We start from the raw sequence: 23,073 nt of genomic DNA, 5'->3' as shown, positions 1-23,073 counted from the left end.
GCAAGGAGAACAGACTGATGATCACTGAGGCTATACAAATCCATTATTAAATACTGGCTCCCTCCCATGTCCCACCCCCCACAAGCAGAGTGGCCTCGGGAGGGCTATCTAGTTCCTAAAGCCTTAGGCTTTTTATCTGCGAAGTGGATGTTAGGCATATCCTTCATGCAGCTCCTGGGAGCAGTGTGATAGCTGCATGTCAGAGGTTGACAGTGCTTAAGACAGCAAATGTTGGTTAATAACTGTAACCGTGATTGCTATCAGAATCATTGTTTCTTGCAAAAGCTTAGGATTTCATTGTTATAAGGAACTCAGATTCCTCATTGAGCCCCTGAAGAGAACGGCGTCTTCCTGAATGAGGACGGAAGCTTTGGAGGAGAAGCTCCAAGCCTGTGCTTCTGGATCCCTCCCAGCCTGACTTCCTTCAGTTTCGAGCAGTTGCACACATCAGAAGCCAAGAGGGAGGAGCAGTTCCCAGGAGACTATTTCAGAGGTCATGCTTAGCAAGATGTTTTCCTGCTTTTATGAATTACGGCCAGAGAAATCCAGGATGATTGTAGTTAGAATACCAGTGTTTGTAAAGGTTCACAGTGGGCAGTAGGGCAGAAGGAAAATTGGGAGCTATTTGATTAACTGCTTCTCAGGAAACTTACTCCAAGCAAAATGGGTGAGTGGAAGAATAGCTACACCAATTTGAATCATAAGGAGCCCCCCCCCCCAACTAGAAATATGGAAATGGACACCATCAGTAGTATGGTTAATAAACTACTTAATTTCATGTATATACAATTCAGAACTAAGCTGAGTTATTGACTTGGCTGTAAAAAAATATCTAACAAAGCAAATTAAGGAAAAAGTGGTTTTGGTTTTTTATTTTATTTTATTTTATTTTTTTATCTAGACTGTCATTACAGGGGAGGGGTGGTGGCAGGAACATGAGGTAGCTGGTCACATTGCTGAACCCAAGCTGTTCTCAACAAAGAGAAGACAACCATGATGAGCTCTTTATGAATTTTATGTTTTTATTGAGTCTAACAGATCCAGCCAGGGGAATAAAATCTTGTGACTACAAGCCTAAAGAGGTGGTCCCCAAGTCCATAAAACAGGAGAGTTATAAAGGGGGAAAAACCCACAAGTTGGTACTTTATGCTGAGGCTGTTGACAAGCATGAAAGGATATGAACTTTTTTATAAAATTGGGGCATAGCCAAGGAGACTCCTCTCCGGATCCAAAATGGATCCCAAGTCATGGTTTGTTAAGCTTCACAAGAGGACAATTTCTGATAACATAGTGGAGCAATCCTCCATTCAAAGCTAGGCATGCAGCTGTGGTGGTTTGAATGTGCTTGGCCCAAGGAGTGGTACTATTAGAAGGCGTGTCTTTGTTGAAGGAAATATATTGCTGTGGGTCTAGGCATTTAGACCCTCCCCCTAGCTGCCCAGAAGATAGTCTTCTCCTGTTTGCCTTCAGAACAAAATGTAGAACTCTCAGCTCCTTCAGTGCCATGCTGCCATGCTTCCTGCCATGATAATGGACTGAGCCTCTGAACTGTAAGCCAGCCTCAATTAAATGTTGTCCTTTATAAGAGGTCCCTTGAGCCATGGTGTCTAGTCATAGCAGTAAAACCCAAATTAGAAGAGCTGTGTTACCATGGTATCACTTTTTGATCAAGAAGTGGGACAGAAAGTCTTGCTGTTAAAGAAGCAGAACAATAGAAGTGAGTTATGGTTCTCAAGAAAGTACTGTGCATACCTGAGGGTTGGGCTCAACTCAGTTTTAGCTTGAGGTAGAGTCTAGATTTAGCAAAGATGCTTTTCTCACCTCAACATGGCATCTACAGTCAGGAAGCAAAGAGAAAGAAGTTGGCACTCAACATTCTGTTTCATCATTATTCAGGGTAGGTCTTCCCTCCTCAGTTAAACCTTTCTGAAACAGCTTCATAGATATACCAGGGGTATATTTCTCAGGTGATCCTAAATCCAGTTTACTTTCTAATGGAGTTTAAGCTTCACAGAAGCCAAAATAGTCTTTGGAGATGAGAGGCAGATGAGTTGTTCTATTTGTTGATGCAAGTTGTGATTACACATTCATTGTAAAGTGTGTGAGTCCCAGAGGACAAGTTTGTGGAATCAGTTTCCTCCATGTATGTACTTTATGTGAATTCTGGGGCCAGGTTCAGGTCATCCTCCTGTGTGGCAGGTTTTTTACCTAAGCCATTTCCCTGCCCAACTCATGTTTATTTTTCATGTTCCTGTATGTGCTGTGCATGTGTGCATGCACAACTTGGAGTATGTGTGGATATGTGTACACAAGAGGAGGCTCAATGTTGACATTGGGGGTTATCCTCCATTGTTCTTCAGACTTACTCATTGAGGTTGACTGTCAGTCAGACCCAGAACTCCCTAGTAGGGCTAATCTCAGTGGCCAGCTTGTGTTGAGATTGCCCTGTTTCTGCCTTCTGAGGCCGACTGTCATGCTGCCTTGCGTCTACACGGGTAGATCTTGTAATGGAGTAGGGATGAATGCCTTATCACTGAGCTTGAAAAGAGAAGGAAGGAAGGAAACATCTTCTTGTGAATGGCGCATGATGTGGGGGAGACTGGGACCTTAGCATAGTGTGTCTTAGTTACTGTTAGGTCACGCTGAAGAGACTACAACTAAAACAACTCTAATAAAAGAGTGCATTTAAGGGGGGTGGGAGAGTTTGCTTACAGTTTTAGAGAATTAGTCCATTATCATCATGGCAGGAAGCAGACAGGTATGGTACTGTAGCTACTAGTAACTGAGAGCTTGCATCCTGACCCACAGGTAGCAGGCAGAGACAGAGAGACACTGCCCAGAGACATACCTACTAACAAGAACACACTTCCTAATCCTTTCTAAACTGGGGACCAAACATTGAAACAGATGAATCTCACAGGGACTATTTTCATTCAAACCACCAGAGGGTAAAAGAGCCAGAATGTGTACACTGGATTGATCCCCTAGAGAATTCATTCACCCATTAGAGGATGTTTAGTTACCTTCGCTTTATAGAACCTGGCTAAAGAATAATCAGTGAGAATGGTTTTAACCACAGCCCAGCTCTTTCTCCAGCTGGATAGTGGCCCCACAACAGAAGGGACCGTCCCTCTTGGCAGCCCCAGTAGAGTCTAAGGCAGGGAGACACCATGACTTACTAGTAGATAAAGGCACTGGGTTTTGGTGGGAGAGAGACCACCACCTACAGGCTGTTTTTTCTTCTTTCCGTATGTGTGCTCTCATGTGCATGCTATATATACACTGTGCATACGCATCCAGTCACTAAGTATATATACACTGTGCATACGCATCCAGTCACTAAGTATATATACACTGTGCATACGCATCCAGTCACTAAGTATATATACACTGTGCATACGCATCCAGTCACTAAGTATATATACACTGTGCATACGCATCCAGTCACTAAGTATATATACACTGTGCATACGCATCCAGTCACTAAGTATATATACACTGTGCATACGCATCCAGTCACTAAGTATATATACACTGTGCATACGCATCCAGTCACTAAGTATATATACACTGTGCATACGCATCCAGTCACTAAGTATATATACACTGTGCATACGCATCCAGTCACTAAGTATATATACACTGTGCATACGCATCCAGTCACTAAGTATATATACACTGTGCATACGCATCCAGTCACTAAGTATATATACACTGTGCATACGCATCCAGTCACTAAGTATATATACACTGTGCATACGCATCCAGTCACTAAGTATATATACACTGTGCATACGCATCCAGTCACTAAGTATATATACACTGTGCATACGCATCCAGTCACTAAGTATATATACACTGTGCATACGCATCCAGTCACTAAGTATATATACACTGTGCATACGCATCCAGTCACTAAGTAACTGCAGCAAAAAGAAACAAAAAACCATGCAAACAAACTAGAGTTTGAGGAGTGGTACAGGAAAGTCAGGTGTGTGTGAGAGAAGACAGGTGCACTGAGGACCGTGCTTGAGACAGCCAGCGTATCCCTCGACAGCCCAGGTTGACTGGGACCCACAGTCCTCCTGTCTTAGCATCCTCACGTGTGGACTTGAGAGTTCAGGAAACCTTAGCTCTGGGGAAGGGGACTCCAGTTCAGCCCGGTATCCAGCAGTCGGTCTCCTTTGTCTATGCATTAAAGGCGAGCACATATTATTGGTGCCAGAAACAAATACTAAAGAATAGTTTCCATGTTATCAATCAGTATTAATTGTAAAGGGGGCGAATTAAAGTTTAAAAAATAATGTTAGCTATTTAGGTGAAGGGCATGAAGTTCGTACCAACGTTCCAGGAAAACAGGTATGAGATGCATGTGTTGGTTGGATGTGTTCCATTGGCTACTTGAGTAATTTTTTACATGTATGTTCAGAGTAATAATTGGTTTTATGTAACTTGGCTGCCAGCCCATAATTGAAGAGTTTTGAAGGCTGTTAGAGAGAGGCTGTTGTGGTAAAGAACTCACAACTGTCTGAAACTCCAGTTCCAGGATCCAGTGCCACCTTCTGACCTCTATGGTTTTACATAGACTTGGTACATACACATACTTGCAGGCAAAGCACTTCTTTCTTTTTTCTTGTCTTTTTAAAAAATATATTATTTATTTATTTTCATATGAGCACACTGTAGCTGTCTTCAGACACATCAGAAGAGGGCATTGGATCCCATTACAGATGGTTGTGAGCCACCATGTGGTTGCTGGGAGTTGAACTCAGGAAGTCTGGAAGAGCAGTCAGTGTTCTTAACCACTGAGCCATCTCTCCAGCCCAAGGCAAAGTACTTTTGCTCATAAAATAGAATAAATCTAATTTTAAAGAAAGTTTTGGAGAACACGAGTATTGAGATATTAGTAAGTTTGACTGAATGGAAGTGTTATCTTCCAAAGTTTAGCTTGTTTTTTAGTCATTTATTTTGACTACAAAGAGAGTCTGAGGTCAACCTAGGCTAGCTATATGAGACCTTACCTCTCTTCCCCAAGAGTCTGGTTACGTTGAGTGTCTTCCTCAGTAGCTCTCCCACCTTACTGTTTAGAAACGGTCTTTTACTGAACCTGGAACACTTGTTTGTAGACTTCCTGGCCAGCAAGCCCCCAGGATCAGCTCTTCCCAGCCTTCACCAAGTACTGGGGGTACAGATGCCATGGCAATCAATGCTGTGGCTTTATGTGAGCACTGGGGAATCCAAACTTGGGTTCTTAACTTGAACAGCAAGCAGTTTACCAACTGAGCACCTTCCTCAACCAGATTTATAACATAGAGTTCATTGGTTTAATAGCATGCTTGTTGTGTTATGATAACAGGCATAGGGAGATTTGTTACGCATCAGCAGATAATAAAACAAGATAGAAAAATATTTGAATAATGGCGTTAGGGGTAGGGATCAGTTGTTAGAGTTCTTGCCTAACATAAATGATGCTCTGAGCCCCACTCTTTACACCACATATATAGGGAGTGGTAGTGCATGCCTGGGATCTCAGCATTCAAGGAAGGAGGTTCAGAAATTCAAGGTTGGGGCTGAAGAGATGGCTCAGTGGTTAAGAACACTGGCTGCCTGTCTAGAAGACCAGGGTCAGATTCCTAGCATCCACATGGTGGCTTGAAACCATCTGTAACTCTAGTTTTAGGGGATCCAATACCCTTTTCTGATCTCATTGGGCACTAGGCATGCATGGTGGTGGTGTACAGACATACATAAAACACCATACATGTGAAATACAAACAAATAGGTCTTTAAAAATGGAAAAAGGCAGAGAGATGATTGGCATGGTGGGTGATACCTTTAATCCCAGCAGTCATGATGCAGAGACAGGCAGGTCTCTATGAGTTTGAGGCCAGCCTGGTCTATATAATGAGTGAGGATAGCTAGGCCTACAAAGTGAGATGTCTCAAACAAAACAAAACACAAACAAAGCAAGGTTATGTACTGTACAGAGAGTTCAAAGCCAGCCTACGATGCATGAGATCATAAACAACAAAAAGCCAACAGCACAGTAACCCTCCACTCCTCACCCAAAGCATCAGGTGTTGTTAGGTCTGCAGTCATGAGCATCTTAGAGAGTAGATTTCTGGACTGATAGATGTGAACAGACACGTGGTGATCAGAGGATAACATCAGGTTCCTTCATTCCTTGACTTTAAATTTCAACAAGTATCCTAGCTCTTTTTGCATGGTACTTCCTACGCAGTCAGCCATGTGAAGATAAAGCTGAATATCTCCTTTCTAGCCACCAGCTATCAAAAAAAATCACTGAAAAACCAAGTGTGGTGGCACTTATGCATACTCACATGCAACCACACACATAGACATGAACATGCACTTATCTGTACAGGCAATAGAGTTTATTTATTTATTTTAAATAAAGAAAGAGTGACCATGTAAGATTCCTATTGTATTAAATATCCCAAATAGGCGAAACTATAGAGATATAAACTGATGGTTGACTAGAACTGCTGGGGGTGACAGCTAGGGCATGGGTTTTCTCAGTGAGGCGATAATGAAATTGCTCTAAAGTTGGTTTTACTTATTATGGTTGAACAACTGACAGTACTAAGTCACTGACTCATACATTGCAAATGGATGGGTTGTATAGCATGTGGTTGTATTTCCATGGAAATGTTATCATAGGCAGGTTTTATTAGATACAAGATGTTCAGCCAAAGCAGGGTAAGAACAAAGAAAACCATTTCTGGTCTGGGGATAGCTTGCTTGGCTGATATTCACAAAGCCTAGAGTGGGAATATGAAAGCAGGAGTATCAGTTAAAGGTCACCTCTGGCTACACAACAAGCTCAAGGCCAGCCTGGATTACATGAGAGGAGAGACTATCTCAAGCTAATAATAAAATCATTCCTGGACACCTAATGCTCGTATTAGTGACAATGAAAGATTAAAAACATGGAAGCACCTGCAAGTTAACTGTATAAAAAGCAGTGAGTGATTACTTTAACAGCAGAAGGTGGTGGATGAAACTTTAATAGCTGAAAAAACTCTACAAATTTCATACCCAGCTAAAATGTCCTTTAAATGTATGTGGTCGGTTGAAAGAAAGACTTTCTCTGTAAGTCTTGGGCATTTGAATACTTGGTCCCCAGCTGTTGTTGTTTGGGGAGGACTAGAAGTGTGACCTTGCTGGAGGAAGTATTTCACAGGGGTAAGCATTGATATTTCAAAAGTGTCATGCCATTTCAAGTTATTCCCTATCTCCTGCTTGTGGTTTAACATATGAGGTCCGGGCTGCTACTCCAGCTTATCCTTTTGTTCTGTCATAGACTCTAGCCCTTTGGAGCTGTAAGCTCAAAATAAAGCCATTATTCTAAAGTGTTCTTGATCTTGGTGTTTTATCCCAACAATAGAAAAGTAACTAAGACAAAATAGAAGATGAGCTAGAGATACTTTTAGTTATAAAACTGAGGATTCTGGCCCCCAAACAAGGTGTACTTACTGATGGATGTTCTTCAGATTAAAGAGGAATGAAAGCAAATAGAAGCTAGGGTCTACAGGAAAGTTCTCTTATTTCTTTACAAGACTACATTGGTGACTGTTGTATGATCTAAATCATACGTAGAGGTTTTCTAATTATATGTTATATATAGAGGTTCGTAGAATACTACACACACAACACCTGCAGAATTCTCATTTCAAATGCGCAAGAAGGGTGTATACCAGGTAGGCCATATCTTGATCAGTAAACTCTTTGAATAAATTTCAAGATAATGAGCTGCTAGCGGGATGGCTCTGCAGTTAAGAGCACTAGCTGTTCTTCTGGATGACCAGGATTCGGTTCTCAGCACCCACATGGATGCTCACAACTGTCTGTAATTCCAGTTCCAGGGAATATGACAGCTTCTTCTGGCCTCTGTGGGTACCAGACATTTATGTGGTACTCATACATACATGCAACCAAAACACACATAATTAAGAAAATAAAATAATGAGAAAATTCAAGATATCAAAAACTTAGTGTGTTCCCTGACAATAATGGAATTAAATCAGAAAACACTAACTAGAAAAAAGTCTTCAGTATTTGGGGATTTAATTTATTATTTAAAAAGATTTTTGTGTGTGTACTTCTCTTTTGCCTGAATGTATGTCTGTGCATCATGTGTATGCTGAGCTGGAGAAGGCCAAAAGAGTTTCAGATCCTCTGGAGCTGGAGCTACATGCATTTATGTGCTGCCATGTGGGCATTAGAAATTGAACCTGGGTCCTCTGGAAGAGCAACCAGCGCTCTTGGCCACTGAGCCATCTCTCCAGGCTCATCAGTTTTGGAGGTTTAAGACAGGGTCTTGTTACATATTTTAGTGACAGAGCAGAGTGCATTTGTGGATCTGGAGCAGAGGGGTTGTTGCAGGTTCTGCTGTCAGCAGGCTCCTGGGGCAGGGCAGTGGAGTTGAGTGCAGAGGACGCTGGGTTCTGTTGCATGTCTGTGGTGTGCTGGGCTCCAGGCTTAAGCATCACCAGCTATGCCTCCTGGGCAGCCCATTCTCATTTCTGGTCACTTGTTTCTTTATTTGAAAATTAGAGATTTTGAATTAATTAAAGTCTGCAGGTTTAAAAAATTAAAAACTTTGGCTTTGTAAAATCGTGTGACACGTTTGTGAGGATGATTGAGAGCCTTCCCATCGCCTCTGTAGCAGATTGCAGTTCTCTGGCAGAGATGAGATGAGATGAGAGATGAGAGATGAGAGATGAGAGATGAGAGGAGAGGAGAGGAGAGGAGAGGAGAGGAGAGGAGAGGAGAGGAGAGGAGAGGAGAGGTGAGGTGAGGTGAGGTGAGGTGAGGTGAGGTGAGGTGAGGTGAGGTGAGGTGAGATGAGATGAGATGAGATGATATGATGTCTGTTTCTCCAACTTGATTTCTGCTGAGCCTCTGTGCTCAGCAATAGTAACAGATGGCCTGGAAATGTTTCCCCACACACCCGCATGCAACGGATACCAGGCTGCCATTAGCCTTCTCAGCCACCCTGGCCCGTGAGGGATGCGGACTAAAGTTTATGCCAGGGACTGTGGAGTACAGAGAGGTACATACACAGCAAGGTTCTTCTAAAAGATTTAGATTCCCATAGTTCCTTGAGGGTTTTCATCTGGCTCCCAAGGCTGACATAGGACAGTTGGTCTCATGAAAAGGCTTCAGTCTAATCTGGTTGGAGCCCTCTGATGGGCTGAGTTTGTGCTGAAATTTTCTGTGTAGGTAGTGAGTGTGGCTTGGAGTTCTTGTAGCATCTGCAGAGCCTCAGTTCAGCGTGCCCTGCCCCTCCCCATAACAACTGGCTTCATGGACCACCTTTTAAAACCTATTCTTTATCTTTGCTGTAAGATTCTGGAAATACCAGTTTAGGGAGTATTTTTTGTTTGTTTGTTTTAAAGATGGTCCCATTATGTAGCCCTGGCTGGGCTGGATTGGAACTATAGACCAGGCAGCCCTTGAATTCAGAGATCTACCTGCTTCTACCTCCCAAGTTCTGGGATTAAAGGTACCATTGTGTTCTGAATTCTTATTTGTTTCTGGCCTGGGGCCTCTTGTGTGTTGGGCATGAGATTTGCTTCTAAGGAATTCTTGCTGCTTTTCTGGAGAAGCTTATGAGGTGGGATCTGTTTATTACAATATTTTCATTGGTGTCAGACCAGATATGCAGAGTGTGCTTGCATATCATCAAGTGTGCTGTATGTGTTATATCTAGAGCTGTGTAAGTATGTTCAGTGAGAACTGCCGAGGAAACATCACCCAGACAGTGTGCCCACCTGTAAGCCATGCGTCCTCACATGGTCATCTCTGTGGCCGGGTAATGCACTGAGGAGGACAGACAGAGCCCAGGGTCTTACTCGCTAAGCAGGCACTCTGTCATTGATCCAAGTCCCTTTCCCCTACCCGAAGGACTTTGAGTAGCAGTGTTCTGCTTTTGATATTTGATGCATGCTCCTTACTTTTGTAGTCGATCATCCAGCTGATAACACGTCACCTTCTGTGATTACCAGCCAGCGTCTTGGTAGATAGAGACTGGTTGTTGTTGCTGGGGGACATGAATTAGCCCTGGTGTTCTCAAGAAGGATCTTGCTGATCTCATTGGGTTGGTGAGGTTCAGAAAGGTTTCTGATTACATTGCACTATAATTTTACCCAAAAATTGAGATTTATTCTACTTCCAGAGGTTAATGAGCATGCTCTGTGTGAGTGTAAAGGGGGACATCCTTTATCCCCTGCCCCCCTTTTTTATCTGAGTTCTAGGGTTTGAGGTCAGGGCCTTGAATATGCTAGGCAGGTTGTATACCACTAGCTGCACCCCCAAGTGTCCTCTAACCGTTTCTGAGAGGCTCCCAGTGCATCCTGTGCCGGGTACATCTTGGAGGAACTGTTTACAGTAGGAGGAGGAGTGGATCCGAGTGTGGTGATTCAGCCTGTAATGCCAGCACTTGTTAGGCCTCAGTGACAGGAGGGTCAGGACGTCAAGGTCAGCCTGGACTATATTCAAGACCCACTTTCAGGAAACCAAATACATTCAAAGATATGTAAATATTTATAAACAAACATGCTATTGTAGTTAAGGGATGAGCCCCTATAGATTTTGGTATTTGTATGGTTGGTTAACAGATAAAGGAGCATCAGAATAAAGCTGAGAAGACCTGATTATAAGATATAAATAGAGCTGGAGAGATGGCTCAGCGGTTGAGAGCACCGACTGCTCTTCCAGAGGTCCTGAGTAATTCCCCGGCAACCACATGGGCACATGAAGCCAGAAGAAGGTGATGGGTCTCCTAGAAATCAAATTACAGGCAGTTGTGGGCTGCCCTACATGGATGGTGACAACAGGAATTGGTTCTGCAAGAGCATCCGCCATTACCCACTGAGTCATCTCTCCAGCCCTGGGAAATGTCATTTATTTTATATCAAACTCGAGAGATATTTTGGAGAGAGCACAATGCAGAAACTAGTTATGTCATATCTCTTTAGTATGATCACTCCTCAGTGCTAAAAAAAATATAGCTTATTCTGCATTTTGTGTTTATAGTTTATTTCTTATCAAAGGGAGCATATTGTTAAAGATACTTTCCCTTTTATATATGCATAGAATAATGGTCCTCCTTGGGTGGGCTTTTCAAGTTATTTTATTATTTTCTTTAAAAATATTTCGGGGTGTGTGTGGTGTGCACTGGTGTGTGTACAGCTTGTGGGAGTTGGTTCTCTACTGTCAGTGTGGGTTCCAGCGAGTGTTTGTATCTGCTGATTTCTATCCAGTCCCCTTCCTCCTTTCTGTCTTCTTTGAAGCTCCTAGGTGGGCATGGCAGCACATACCTGCAGTCTGAGACTCGGAAGTCAAGGCGGGATTGCTGATTGAGACCAGCCTGGGCCGATTATAACGGAGATTATATCTCACTAATTCTCATCCTGGTTTTGTCTGTCTTGAAGGAAGGTGATCTTTGAATCCCTTGACTGTATGTGGGGCTTGGCAGAAGCCTGCCCTGTGATAGCAGGCGTGCCCAGCTTCCTGTTGTGCCTGCTTTTCCTCCGTAGGACCGCCCCTCCTTTGGGACTCCTCTCCTCTCTCCTAGGGCCATGCACTAGACTCCTTTGCTTTTTCTTGTCTTGTTCTTTTTTTTTTCTTGTCTTGTTCTTTAGCAAGTGATTCATATAGATGGACGTTTTTTCTCACCACATTTTTGTTTGCTGTCAGAGGAAAGGATCCATTGGTAGACAGCTGGTCTCTGGTGTGAAGAACAAAGCTGCTTCATACTTAACTGATTTTAAAGAATTTTTTATTGTTTGTTTTTGGTGTTTGGCTTTTTGGAGATAGATTTTTTTCTATGTAGCCCTGGATGTCCCGGAGCTAAATTCTGTAGACCAGGCTGGCCTCAAATTCCAAGAGATCCTCCTGCCTCTATCTCCTAGCATACCCCTCCCCCCCAAAGGGATTTGGAATATTGTACTTGGCATGCACGAGGCTGCCTTCAGTTCCCAGCTTACGTGTGTGTGCTGTAGGTGAAAACGGTTCTCACATGCTTTCATCCTCAGGGATAGTCACACAGGGATAGCCTGTGACCATAATGAGTGGAGGATTTTGACAGGTGGTAAAGTTCTGAGGGGCCCAGGGCCTGACAGTGCACTGGGTAAATGATTCTCTTAGGATCTGAATTGGGTTCAGAGACAAAACTTTACCTAAGTGTGATACCTTCTTGAGTCTTTCCTTCCTTCCTTTCTTTTTTAAAAATGTATTTATTTAGTTTATGTATATGAGTACACTGTTGCTTTCTTAGACATGCCAGAGGAGGGCATTGGATCTCATTACAGATGGTTGTGAGCCACCATGTGGTTGCTGGGAATTGAACTCAGAACCCCTGAAAGAGCAGTCAGTGCTTTTAACCACTGAGCCCTAACCGCTGAGCCATCTCTCCAGCCCCAGAGTCTTTCCTTTCTAAATGAAGTTAGTTAATGGAAACTGGGAGAAAGACCCACAGGCAATCGTTCCCCTTATGTGTGTTCTTGATAAAGGAGTGTCGGTGAAGCCACTCTGGGCGTCCGCTGTCCTTCCAGGGCTTTAATAGAGATGGCCAGCATGCTAGGCGTCCTATTTGGGAGGTCATTTTTCTGAGCTCCAGCATTACTTAGAAGCTAACACAGCCTGCGACTGTTAGAGGACACTTGCAGAGGCAAGCAAGCAGTGAGCGCAGTAATGACACACCTCCAGGCCAGGGACACGGGGATGAGTGCCTCATGCAGTCTGGAGCTTGAGACTCTAACTTCTGAAGTTCTGGAGTCCATGGCGAGCCAGCCTGCTTTCTGTCCTGGAGGGAGGCTGCTTCATCTCTCCTGTCTGCTCTGCACACAGTCCTGACAAGAGGTCTAAGTGAGCGCTGAGTAGGGCTGCATATCTTGGAAGCACAAAATCGTATCAGAGACCTGAGAGGAGTGGCTCTCCAGCACTGTGTGCACACACTGGGAGCTGGCACCCACGGGAGCTGGTGGGACTTTAGAGCACCTACTGAGGAGGTGGTCTATTGGAGTGAGTGTCTTCTGTGTAGGTGGAGCTTCCCATGGGCCTCCTTCCTCACTCATAGTTCTTGCTCTCTGGTTATCATGCCAGTTCCTTCCCATGTGCTCCTTTATGTCAGATGATGACGTTTCACATGGTTGCAAACTTTTTTTTTAATGGATAGTTAATTCTTCTGTGTCACCACCCGATCAGCCGGTTGGTCACTGGTTGAGTTTCGTAGACCGGTGATCGAATCTCGTAGGTCTCCACTAATGGAATCTAGTAGCTCATGAGTTGGACTGGTAGGTCATCACTTGCTGATTCTGGAAGGCCATTTGTTGAGTCTAATTGGTTATAACTGGCTGGATCTAGTACATAACTCGTTGGCTGTGGTGGCTTTTTACTGGTGCATTCTGACAGGTCAGGTGGACTCTGTGGAGGCTGAGGAAAGCTATGGAGCACACAAGTCCTGCCGCAGTGAGGGTGGGGCCACTAGTGAGCAGAATTTCTTAAAGATGTGTTTATTATTTGTACGTGTTGGCATGTGTATATTTGTGGGTGCTCTTTCGGCAGGAAGAGGGCATTGGATCCCCGGGAACTGGAATTAACAGGCAGTTTGGTGATTGATGTGGGTGCTCTGAACCAAACTCCAGTTCTCTGAAAGAGCAGCCAGCAGTTTGAATTGTTGAACATACCTTCAGCTCCTTTCGGTCTCTTTAAGTGTTCGCTGTGTGAAGCCAATGGAGGGTAAAGGGGCTTTTCCATGGAACCTGGTGTTCTATGGATGACAGGTTGGCCTCTGACCTTCAGATGTGTGCCATGGCATGCTTGTGCAAACACATGAGTCACATGCACACATGGTAGTAAATACATTTTGAAAGGAAAATGAAACACCAGCTGTTGTCCTTGGTGTTTCTGTTTAGTTGGGGTCCTTTGTTATTTTGTTGTCTTTGGGGCAGGGTAACTAGTATCCCAGGCTGGCTTCAAGTTCATTGTGGCCTTGATCTTCATCAACACTTACAGGATCACAGGTGTGCACATACATCAGGCCTAGTTCTCTGTCTTTAGGGGACTTTTATGTGGGAATGCAGAAATAGAAGGCTGTGTCGCCATTCCTCCAGCCTCTTCCCTGACTTCCCAGCACGTTGTCAGGAAGATGGTGACCATCGTAGGGAGAACGTCATGCAGTGTTGGACTACAGCATTCTGATTTATCACGGTGCCCTGGGAACAATGATGTTTTACTGTCACTCTCTGCAGGTTCACTAAGAATCTTTCCCTGGACAAAATCAACTTGAGCACTCTGAAAGGGCAGGGTCAGCTGACCCATCTGGAGCTGGACGAAGAGGTTCTGCAGAATGTGCTGGAGCTTCCTACCTGGCTGGCCATCACCAGCGTCTACTGCAACAGGGCCTCTATCCGGGTGAGAATGGGGTCTGAGCACTGTGGCTGTCCCTAGCCAGCAGGCTTGTTTTCTTGAAGAGCGGCTCTCACAGGCCTGTGTGCTTTCCTCTTTCAGATCCAGCGGACCAAGTTAAAGACACATCCAACCTGCTTGGTAATGGCTTTTTCTACTTGAAAGTAGCCTTTTCTTTTGTTTTGGTTTTAATTGACATGGCCTTTCTAAATGGCCTCAGTATGTAGACCAGGCTGGCCTCTGCCTCCCAAGTGCCGGGATTAAAGGTGTACACCGCCACTACCTGGTGTGCGTTTGCTTTTTTAATAATGGTTTTTACTGCTTAAGTACTATCCTTAAATTCCCTTGGGATCCAGACAGGAAGTTTGAAGTGTGGTTTGTGTTGGTGGTTCGAGGCTTGTAGCACAGTCCTCTTGTTCTGTGGTGCTGTGTGAGTTTTGTGTGGACACTTAGTTCTCTCTGTATTCCAGTGTCTGGATAAGGTGGAGGTGGAGATGGAAACCTGTGAGGACCCTCCCCCCCTCCCCCAATGGCCAGTTCCACATCGCCCTTGCTTCAGGACAGAAGTTAGTCACTGTGAGCCTCGCTGAAGATGGCAGATGGATGGATGGATGGATGGATGGATGGATGGATGGACAGATGGATGGTCTTGCTCTTTAGCTCAGGCTGGTTTCAAACTTAGGATCTTCCTGCTTCAGCCTATTAATGTGTGTGAACCTGTATGAATGAAAAGTGTGTCTCACTTTTTTTGGCTTAAAGTAAAACTTTGATTACTGAAAAATTCAGGCCTACAACTGAAGCACATAGACTAGTACTTCAAATCCCTGTGTTTCAAATACCAGACCTCAGCAATTACCACCATGTTGCCAACACTGTTTCCTTTGTACTCCAGGATTCGAAAGCAAAGCCCAGATGCCCTGTTTTACTGTGTTCCTAACAGCAGTATGGACCTGGGGGACACACAGCTTAGCACTGAGTTGCATTCCATCACATGCTGTAATTCAGCCCCCTCCCAACCCTGAGAGATCTTTGGTAGCCCAGGCTGCCTTTGTGCAGCTCAGGCTGGCCTTGAACTCGGATCCTTCTGCCTTCCCATCCCAAGAGCTGGGCTTACAGACTATGCCAACATGCTCAGCTTTCCAGCCAGTGGGCGGTCTTTTCACTTGTACTTTTTGGCTTTCGTGAACATGCATTCAGATGTGTCTGTGTGGACGGACGTGTGCTGTTGTTTCTCCTGAGTAAACACCTTCGGAAGGAAGTGCTTAGGTGGTAATGGAGGCGATTGTCAAATCTTCCCACAGCTGACCACACTGTACCTGCTTTAACATCTATACGCTTCCTCACGCCTGTGTTCGCGTTTCCTTTTAGGGGGTAGGCAGGGGGCTTCTTTTTGTTTCTAAGGGAATATAACCTCTTAAAAGCTTTTTCATTTCTATCTATTTTTTTCTTTTTCTCTCTTTTGAGACATGTTCTCAGTATGCTGAGAACATACTGGAACTGGTTGGCCTCAGATCACAGGGAGCCGCCTGCCTCCATCTGGGTTAAAGCAGTGGTTCTCCGGGCGCGCTCTTTTTGTCATTTTCTGGGGAGATGGCTCAGTGGGTGAAGCACCGGTTCAGAAAGCATGAGGACTGGGGTTGGGGTCACCAGCACCTGTGTAAATGCCAGGCAGGTGTGGGGTGCACCTGCAGGGTCAGTGCTGGAGATGGAAAGAGGATCCCCGAGCAGGTTGGTCTGAGAGTCACAGACATCCTCTGGCTTCTGCCTCCAAGGGCTGGGAATACTGGTGTGAGCCACCACCTTCTGTCACCATCACTGTGCTAGCGATCAAGGCCTGCGCCATGACAGGAAGGCGTATGCCATGGCCGTGCTCCAGACTCCACTGTAGTTTGGACTTGTGTGTAAGGCTGGTGTTCTGTCTCTGGGAACTGTGTCTGTTTGTCCTACTCCATAGGGACTGTGGATTAGTCCTGTGAGGCTGAGTTGCATATAAATGTACACTTTAGTGTTAGTTTCTAGATATCTATCCTCCCCGTCTTTGGTTTTTCCAGACAGGGTTTCTCTACGTAACCCTGGTCGTCTTGAGACTCTCTTTGTAGATCAGGCTGGCCTTGAACACAGAGATCCACTTGCCTCTGCCCCTGACGTGCTGGGATCAAAGGCGTGCGACACCGCCTCTGCCACATGGCTCTAGATTTTATTTATTTATTTATTTATTTATTTATTTATTTATTTATTTGATTCTTGTGATGAAAAAAATCCCAGAATTGCTTTTAGCTTAACAGTTCCTTGGCCAAGGCAACAATGCAAGTTTTACCAAACCCCTTGTGGGTGGATCATCAGATGCCTTCCAGTCCTTAAAAACATAAAAATAAAAAAGACAAAAGAAAAGAAATTCTGCTTTGAAGAATGTCTGTTTTACTGGAGGAGGAAGAGGATTTCTTGGGAAGATGGGGCTAGAGGGGGTGGGGCGAGGTGAGGCGGGTCAGGTGAAGATAACCGACTGCTTTGTGGATGTGTGGGAGTCTGTGGAAGAGTAAGTAAAAAGAGTGCTTTCCACAGCCTGAGGCCTTCTTGGCGGCTTTCTTCTCTCTCTGCCATCTCTGGTGTCTCAGGGAAGGAGGAGTGTTATTTCTCTGCTGGCTACCTCAAGGTGGAGAGGGAACATTCTTTTTTTTTTTTTTTCTTTTAAAGATGTATTTATTTTATTTATATGAGTACACTGTTGCTGTCTTTAGACACACCAGAAGAGAGCATTGGACCCCATTACAGATGGTTGTGAGCCACCATGTGGTTGCTGGGAACTGAACTCAGGACCTCTGGAAGAGCAGTCGGTGCTCCTAACCACTGAGCCATCTCTCCAGCCCAGGAGGGCACATTCTTGAACAGAGTCGGTGCTATCAACCCCCTGACCTGTCTGCATTTCTTTCATCTTCCCACTCCCTTTTCACACAATTTCATCTATATTATATAGACTCTCAGAGGCTGCAGAGGTGGCGCCGAGGTTAGGAGCACCGGCTGCTCTTTTAGCCGATCTGGGTTCTGTCCCGAGCACCCGCATGGCAACTGTTCCATGACATGTAATTCCAGCCAGGTTCAGGTACCCCCCGACTCCCTCCTTTGACTCTGTGGGCACAACAACCATGTGAGGCAGTGCACTCACACGTAAGGGAAATAAAGCAAATAGTAAGAAAATCCCCAACCAAAACCCTTAGGGGTAAAAAAACAACAGCAAGGAGAGAAGAAGAAAGAAATATAAGCAGCCATGTTGGCTGCTGTACCAGCTCTGACCGCCACCTCCCCCAGCCATTGCTGGTGTCCTGGCTCTGACCGCTGTTTCCCTCATTTGTTGCAGTGGGTACGGCTTTGCTGAGAAGGTGGTGGAGGGTTTGTTCATCATGGTCAATTCCATCACCATCAAGATCCACTCCAAGGCCTTCCCTGCTTCCTTTGAACTGTGGCAGCTCCAAGGTTATAGTGTCAACCCCAACTGGCAGCAGAGTGACCTGCGTCTGACCTGTATCACTGATCCCCGCTGAGGAGAGGAAACTTGTGAAGTCGCTGTAGGGCCACTGTCCTCCTTGGCCTCACCAGTGTGGGAGAAGCTTCTGTCACCCTGTTCCGGTGCTTTCAGAAGCCAGTTTGGTTTCCACCCGTATTATGCACACACGGGCGTGAGCATCTGGGGGTCGGCTGGTGCCTTTGGTAAATCAAGCAAACCGGAGTCACTGTGTAAGAAGTCGGTGTTCCAAAGTGCCTGATGGTCCTTTTCACCTCCTGGAAGGCGAAGGCTGCCGGGGACGCCAGCACAGTCACTCTGAGGCCTTGGAAGACACCAGGAGCTAACTGTGTTCTCTGTGACCCCTCAGACCAAAGACTGCATCGTGGTCGCCTCCAAGCTGACCTTCCTCCTGGACAACCTGCTCTGGTGCTGACTGACTCACAGCTCAAGGCGATGCTGAGTCCCTGAGTGCGGCCATGGAGAAGTCGGCTCAGCAGAGAAAGAGCCTGGCTCCTGAGCCTGTGCAGGTCAGAGGCACACTGGGCATCTGCTTGGCTGCGGGGCAGGTGGCTAGCCCTAATTTGTGCTGGTGTTGTGGGGAATGGAAGCCTTTTTGGCTTGCTTACAGGGTTCACCACGTGTGGAGTTGCTTGTGCCTGTCTCACTTGTTTGCTCTGCTCACTGGGGTCCCCTGTGTGTCAGATGGGGTGCTAGCCTCTAGAGGGAGGAAGTAGCATGTCTCTACCCTTGGGACTTCCCACGCCTTAGAGAGTAGACAGTTGACAAGTTGCTCCTAGGTGCTGTGACAGGTAAACCCCGTGCATTGAGAGCACCACCCACCAGCACGATGGTGCACTTAGCGAGGACACTCTAGAGGAGGTGACTCAGACCTGAGGACACGGGCGCTAGACTTGGTGTGAGCTGTTGGGGTTTGAGCTGCTTTCTCAGGGGAGTGCTGAGTGAGACACTAGACAGCAGTTATAAGACAGAAGGGGTGCTGTTAAATCGGGGTTTTATCCATGTGGACTATGCTTACAGAAAGCATCAAAAGAAGCCTCTCAGAGCCCAGAGTTAACATCTGTCTGTCTGTCTGTCTGCATGTCTGCCTGCCTGCCTGCCTTTTCCCTTCCTTTCTTTCCTTATACATTATTATTATCATGATTATTGTATGTACATAGGTTTTGCCTGCATGCTTGTTTATATGAGGGTATTGGATCCCTTCGGACCTGGAGTGCTAGCCACAGGAGTGTTCACAGACAGGCGTGATGTGAAGGAGTCTTCCTACCACCTCCTCATCTCTCGCCCGGACCTGCATATCTGTGATGACAGCCAGTCCAGAGAGCCAGGTGCGCAGAGGCCTGAACCTGGCCACTCACACATTGTTGTTGGTCCTGGGCAGAGCCTCGGATGAAGGCTCTTCAGGCATCGCTTGGTACCCAGCCCTCCTGTGGTAGCTCTATGTTGGCACAAGGGAGAACACTCCAGCCTTTAGTGCATGCTGGAGCCAGCTGTCACACAGGACACACGGCAGGCCCTTTTCCCACCACACAGATGCAGAGCTTCATAGATTGAGCCCAACCAGCATGACCCTTGTCATCCCCATGTCTCCAAATGCTGGTGTTTGCCAGAGGTGCAGAACCACTGGCAAGATTTTTAGGAGAAATAAATTCAGTTGTAGGAAACCTCAGAGTTTTCAGATTTCTCTCTTTGTTAGAACTGAGGATTGTAATCCCAGCACTTGGGAGGCAGAGGCAGGCGGATTTCTGAGTTCGAGGCCAGCCTGGTTTACAGAGTAAGTTCCAGGACAGCCAGAGCTACACAGAGAAACCCTGTCTCGAAAAACAAAAACAAACAAACAAACAAAAAAAACTCCTGAGGATTGAACACAGACCTTGTGTGTATCCAGAACAGACATGTGTTCTGCCCCCCAGCTCCATCCAGAACCAGAATGTTCACAGTTGAGTTATTTTAATACTGTGTTGTGATAGTCAGATGTGGTGGCACACAGCTGTAATCCCAGCATTCGGGAGGCAGAGGCAGGCGGATCTCCATGAATTCGAGACCAGCTCCGGCTACACAATGGAACCCTGTCTCATTATATATGCTGTATTTATATGTGTAGAGAGGTTATATTATGTTAGTGGCATACTTAAAATAGTATCATACATGTGAATTTATATTTATTCAGAACGATTGACTTTTTTCCTTATGATCCCCGCAGAAGCCAGTAACCTTTTGCTTACTCTGTTTGACTGTCCTCGCGTAGGAAGTGCATGAAGTCCGTCTGTCCCCATTTACCGCACAGCCAGGGTCAGGCTCCAGTTGTTCCGGGCGCCTCCTGAGTCCCCCTTCGCCCGCGAAAAGAGACACGTGAGGCGGTGTTCGGGTGATTCTACAGCGAGGCTTTACTCTTGTATAAGCAGAAGCGGAAAGACGGAAAGACAGGAAGAGGCACAGCTTAAATACTTCTGATTGGCTGTTCACTCATTACCCATAATACGCCCCGGGATGGGCAGTGATTTGGCGCGCTTTTTGCCTCTTGCACCTGCGCAGTTAGTTGTTTACTAGTGGGAGCACACAATGTCCGCGCCATGTTGGAATGGCGGATGTATCACCGCTAACCATGGCTTCCTACATCCAGTGAGATAGATGCTGCACTGGCTGAGGGGACCTTCCCTGTTCACTCGCTCGCTTGCCATTTCATATGCTCACACAGGACGGCCCTTTGTCTTGCTTTACTCTGCTCACCTCACCGTAGGCTGCATTTGCCATTCGCCTCTTACCTGCTTACGTCGGAGGTGCTGAGGGGCGGCTCAGCTCTATGAGCGCCGTGTAGGTGCTGCACCACTGAGCCACACCTGCTGTATATTTGCCTCTAGTAATGAGACCAGGATTCACCGGCAGGGGAATGAATGTGCCCGCCTTTTTGTCTTTTCCACCAAGCAGCATGCCCATGTGGTTGGCTCCTCCTCCATCTTGAAGTAACTCCGCCTCCACGTGGGCAGTGGCAGTGTAGACATGGCTTTTCCACATGGCTTAACCACAGGAAGTGATTATGAGAACAACTATTTTTGTGTAGTAATTTCTTCTCAGTGTTGCTTAGGTCCTTGTGGTGGTGAATGTCTTTAATCCCGGATGGGTCCCTTGAGTCTGAGGCCAGCCCTGGCCACACAGTGCTCTTGCTGGTGGTGTGATCCACATGTGATCCCATTGCTCTGGAGGCTGTGACACACGTACTGCCATGAGTTTGAGGCCAGCTTGTGCCTCATGGCAAGACCCAGTCTCAAGAAGACCCTTCCTCCAAATACAAAGAGCACACTGTTGTAGATGCCCAGGTTGTAACTGTAGCCGTTGGGAGGTGGAAGCAGGAGGATCAGGAGTTCAGGGTCACGTTTAGCTGTGAGCATGAGACTGAGATTCATGAGACCTTTCCTAAAAGGCATCAGAAATCCCCAAAGCATTATCAGTGACTGTAGGTTTAGATCTAAGTTAACACTGATAGCTTCAAAGTAGCTAGTTTGTTTGTTTGTTTTTGGGGGTTTTTTGTTTTTGTTTTTGTTTTTTTTCTGAGACAGAGTTTCTCTGTGTAGCCCTGGCTGTTGTGGAACTCACTCTGTAGACCAGGCTGGCCTCAAACTCAGAAATCCGCCTGCCTCTGCCTCCCAAGTGCTGGGATTAAAGGCGTGTGCCACCACCGCCCGGCCAAAGAAGCTAATTTTAAAGTTATTATTGTTCCTTATCCATGAGTTGAACAAAGGAATCTTTGTATTCTTTTTAGTATATAATGGACAGATAGGGGCTATCTTATCTGTAAAGAACACTGGTTACTCTTGTAAGAGGATCAGGGTTCAGATCCCCAGAGGGCTTCAGGTGATGCCCGGGTTTCTTTGCTTCTCCAGCGCTGTTCACCTGTGCCTTTCTCTCATAGGTGTCTCCGCAAACAGACTTACGGGTGGTGCCATGCAGCTGACCTTCCGCAAGATGGTGTTTGACTATTACCCCTTCCACTGGGCAGGTTAGAGAAACTTAACCTGTTCGGCATGACCCCAGATGTGAGGACAGATTCTGGGTTCAGAACTGACCAGCCAGCAAAAGGGTGCTGGATATTGCTGCTTGTGCCTAGGGGGTGCTTGAAATCTTTCTAAGATGACATCTGCAAACCTTGTCTCATTCCCCTTATTGAGAGAGATCTGCATGTGGGGCTGGAAGAGCGTGGTGTTCTCAACACAGCTTCTTCTCATCTCAGGGAACTCTTGAGTTGTGCTTGGATGTAATTCTGAATTTTGACTCTCCTAACAGGAAAAAATCACTGGGGCACTGGACTGTGGTCTTGGGCTGAAGTCGTGTTCTTCTTCCTACAGGTGACAGCTGCAAACACTGGGTGCGGCACTGTGAGGCCATGATTCTGAGATGATTGAACTCCATTTCAAAGTTCTTGTGGGCCTCATTTCTGCCTGAGGCTTCCCTCATGCCTAACGTATCTGATTATCTACTGCTCTTGGAACAGAAAGTGAGAGTCATGAGGATAAGGGATTGTACATGGTGCTGTCAGTCTGAGTGTAGGGCCCAGTCTTCACCTCATTCAACAACATGGGCAGATGAACAGTTATAGCAGGATACTTTAGTGTTCCTATCCAAATAGGATCCCTCAGATGACTTGCTGAAATGTAATCTGGGCTTGATTCTTAGATCTTGAGACTCTGTTTCTGACAACTTAGTTACTAACATCTAGAGAGGCTGAGTAGTATTTATTTATTTATTTATTTATTTATTTATAGTAATAAAATGAAAAAGTGAAGCCTCAGGGTCCCAGAAGTTTTCTGATTTCTATAATCCATCAGCAGAGCATTAAAAAACAACAAAGCATGCCTCAGAGTGAAAAGTATTTTGAATCCTGGCTTCATGGTCCGGTACAGACTTCTGCATTTGCTGAAATTCTTGGTGCAGGTGTGTGCTTTGTTCTTTGACATTTTGAAAACTATTTGCACAGTAAGATCTTAGAGCATCAGCAAGGGTTGCAACTCAGTCATTTCAGTGGCTGAAAGTTTTTTAAAGAACCTTGTTTCCCCCCCAAAATGAGATAAAATATTTGAACAACTGTTATTAAAAGAAAAAAAAAAGCTGTGCCCTTCTCC

The 23,073-nt window shown here is 45.6% G+C and overlaps 1 protein-coding gene across 3 annotated transcripts in view; it reads left to right on the top strand.

The window, feature by feature from the left end:
* Positions 1–22,674, top strand: part of LOC143433968 (bridge-like lipid transfer protein family member 3A) — a 28,856-nt gene extending 6,182 nt beyond the window's left edge. The window contains exons 2-7 of one of the 3 annotated variants that reach the window (XR_013108333.1): positions 14,280–14,442; positions 14,539–14,577; positions 17,792–18,465; positions 19,117–19,284; positions 21,867–21,953; positions 22,300–22,674. Coding sequence is in view for 1 of the 3 variants with exons in the window: in XM_076706425.2 (XP_076562540.1) it covers positions 14,280–14,442; positions 14,539–14,577; positions 17,792–17,809 (220 nt within the window). In the remaining 2 variants the exon portion in view is untranslated. The other 2 variants (XR_013108334.1, XM_076706425.2) reach the window with 2 other exon arrangements.
* The last annotated feature ends 399 nt before the right edge of the window (positions 22,675–23,073 follow it).

The sequence above is a fragment of the Arvicanthis niloticus genome, unplaced genomic scaffold (assembly GCF_011762505.2).
Source record: "Arvicanthis niloticus isolate mArvNil1 unplaced genomic scaffold, mArvNil1.pat.X pat_scaffold_67_arrow_ctg1, whole genome shotgun sequence".
Classification (NCBI taxonomy): domain Eukaryota; kingdom Metazoa; phylum Chordata; class Mammalia; order Rodentia; family Muridae; genus Arvicanthis; species Arvicanthis niloticus.
This window is presented reverse-complemented; position numbering and strand designations above follow the sequence as displayed.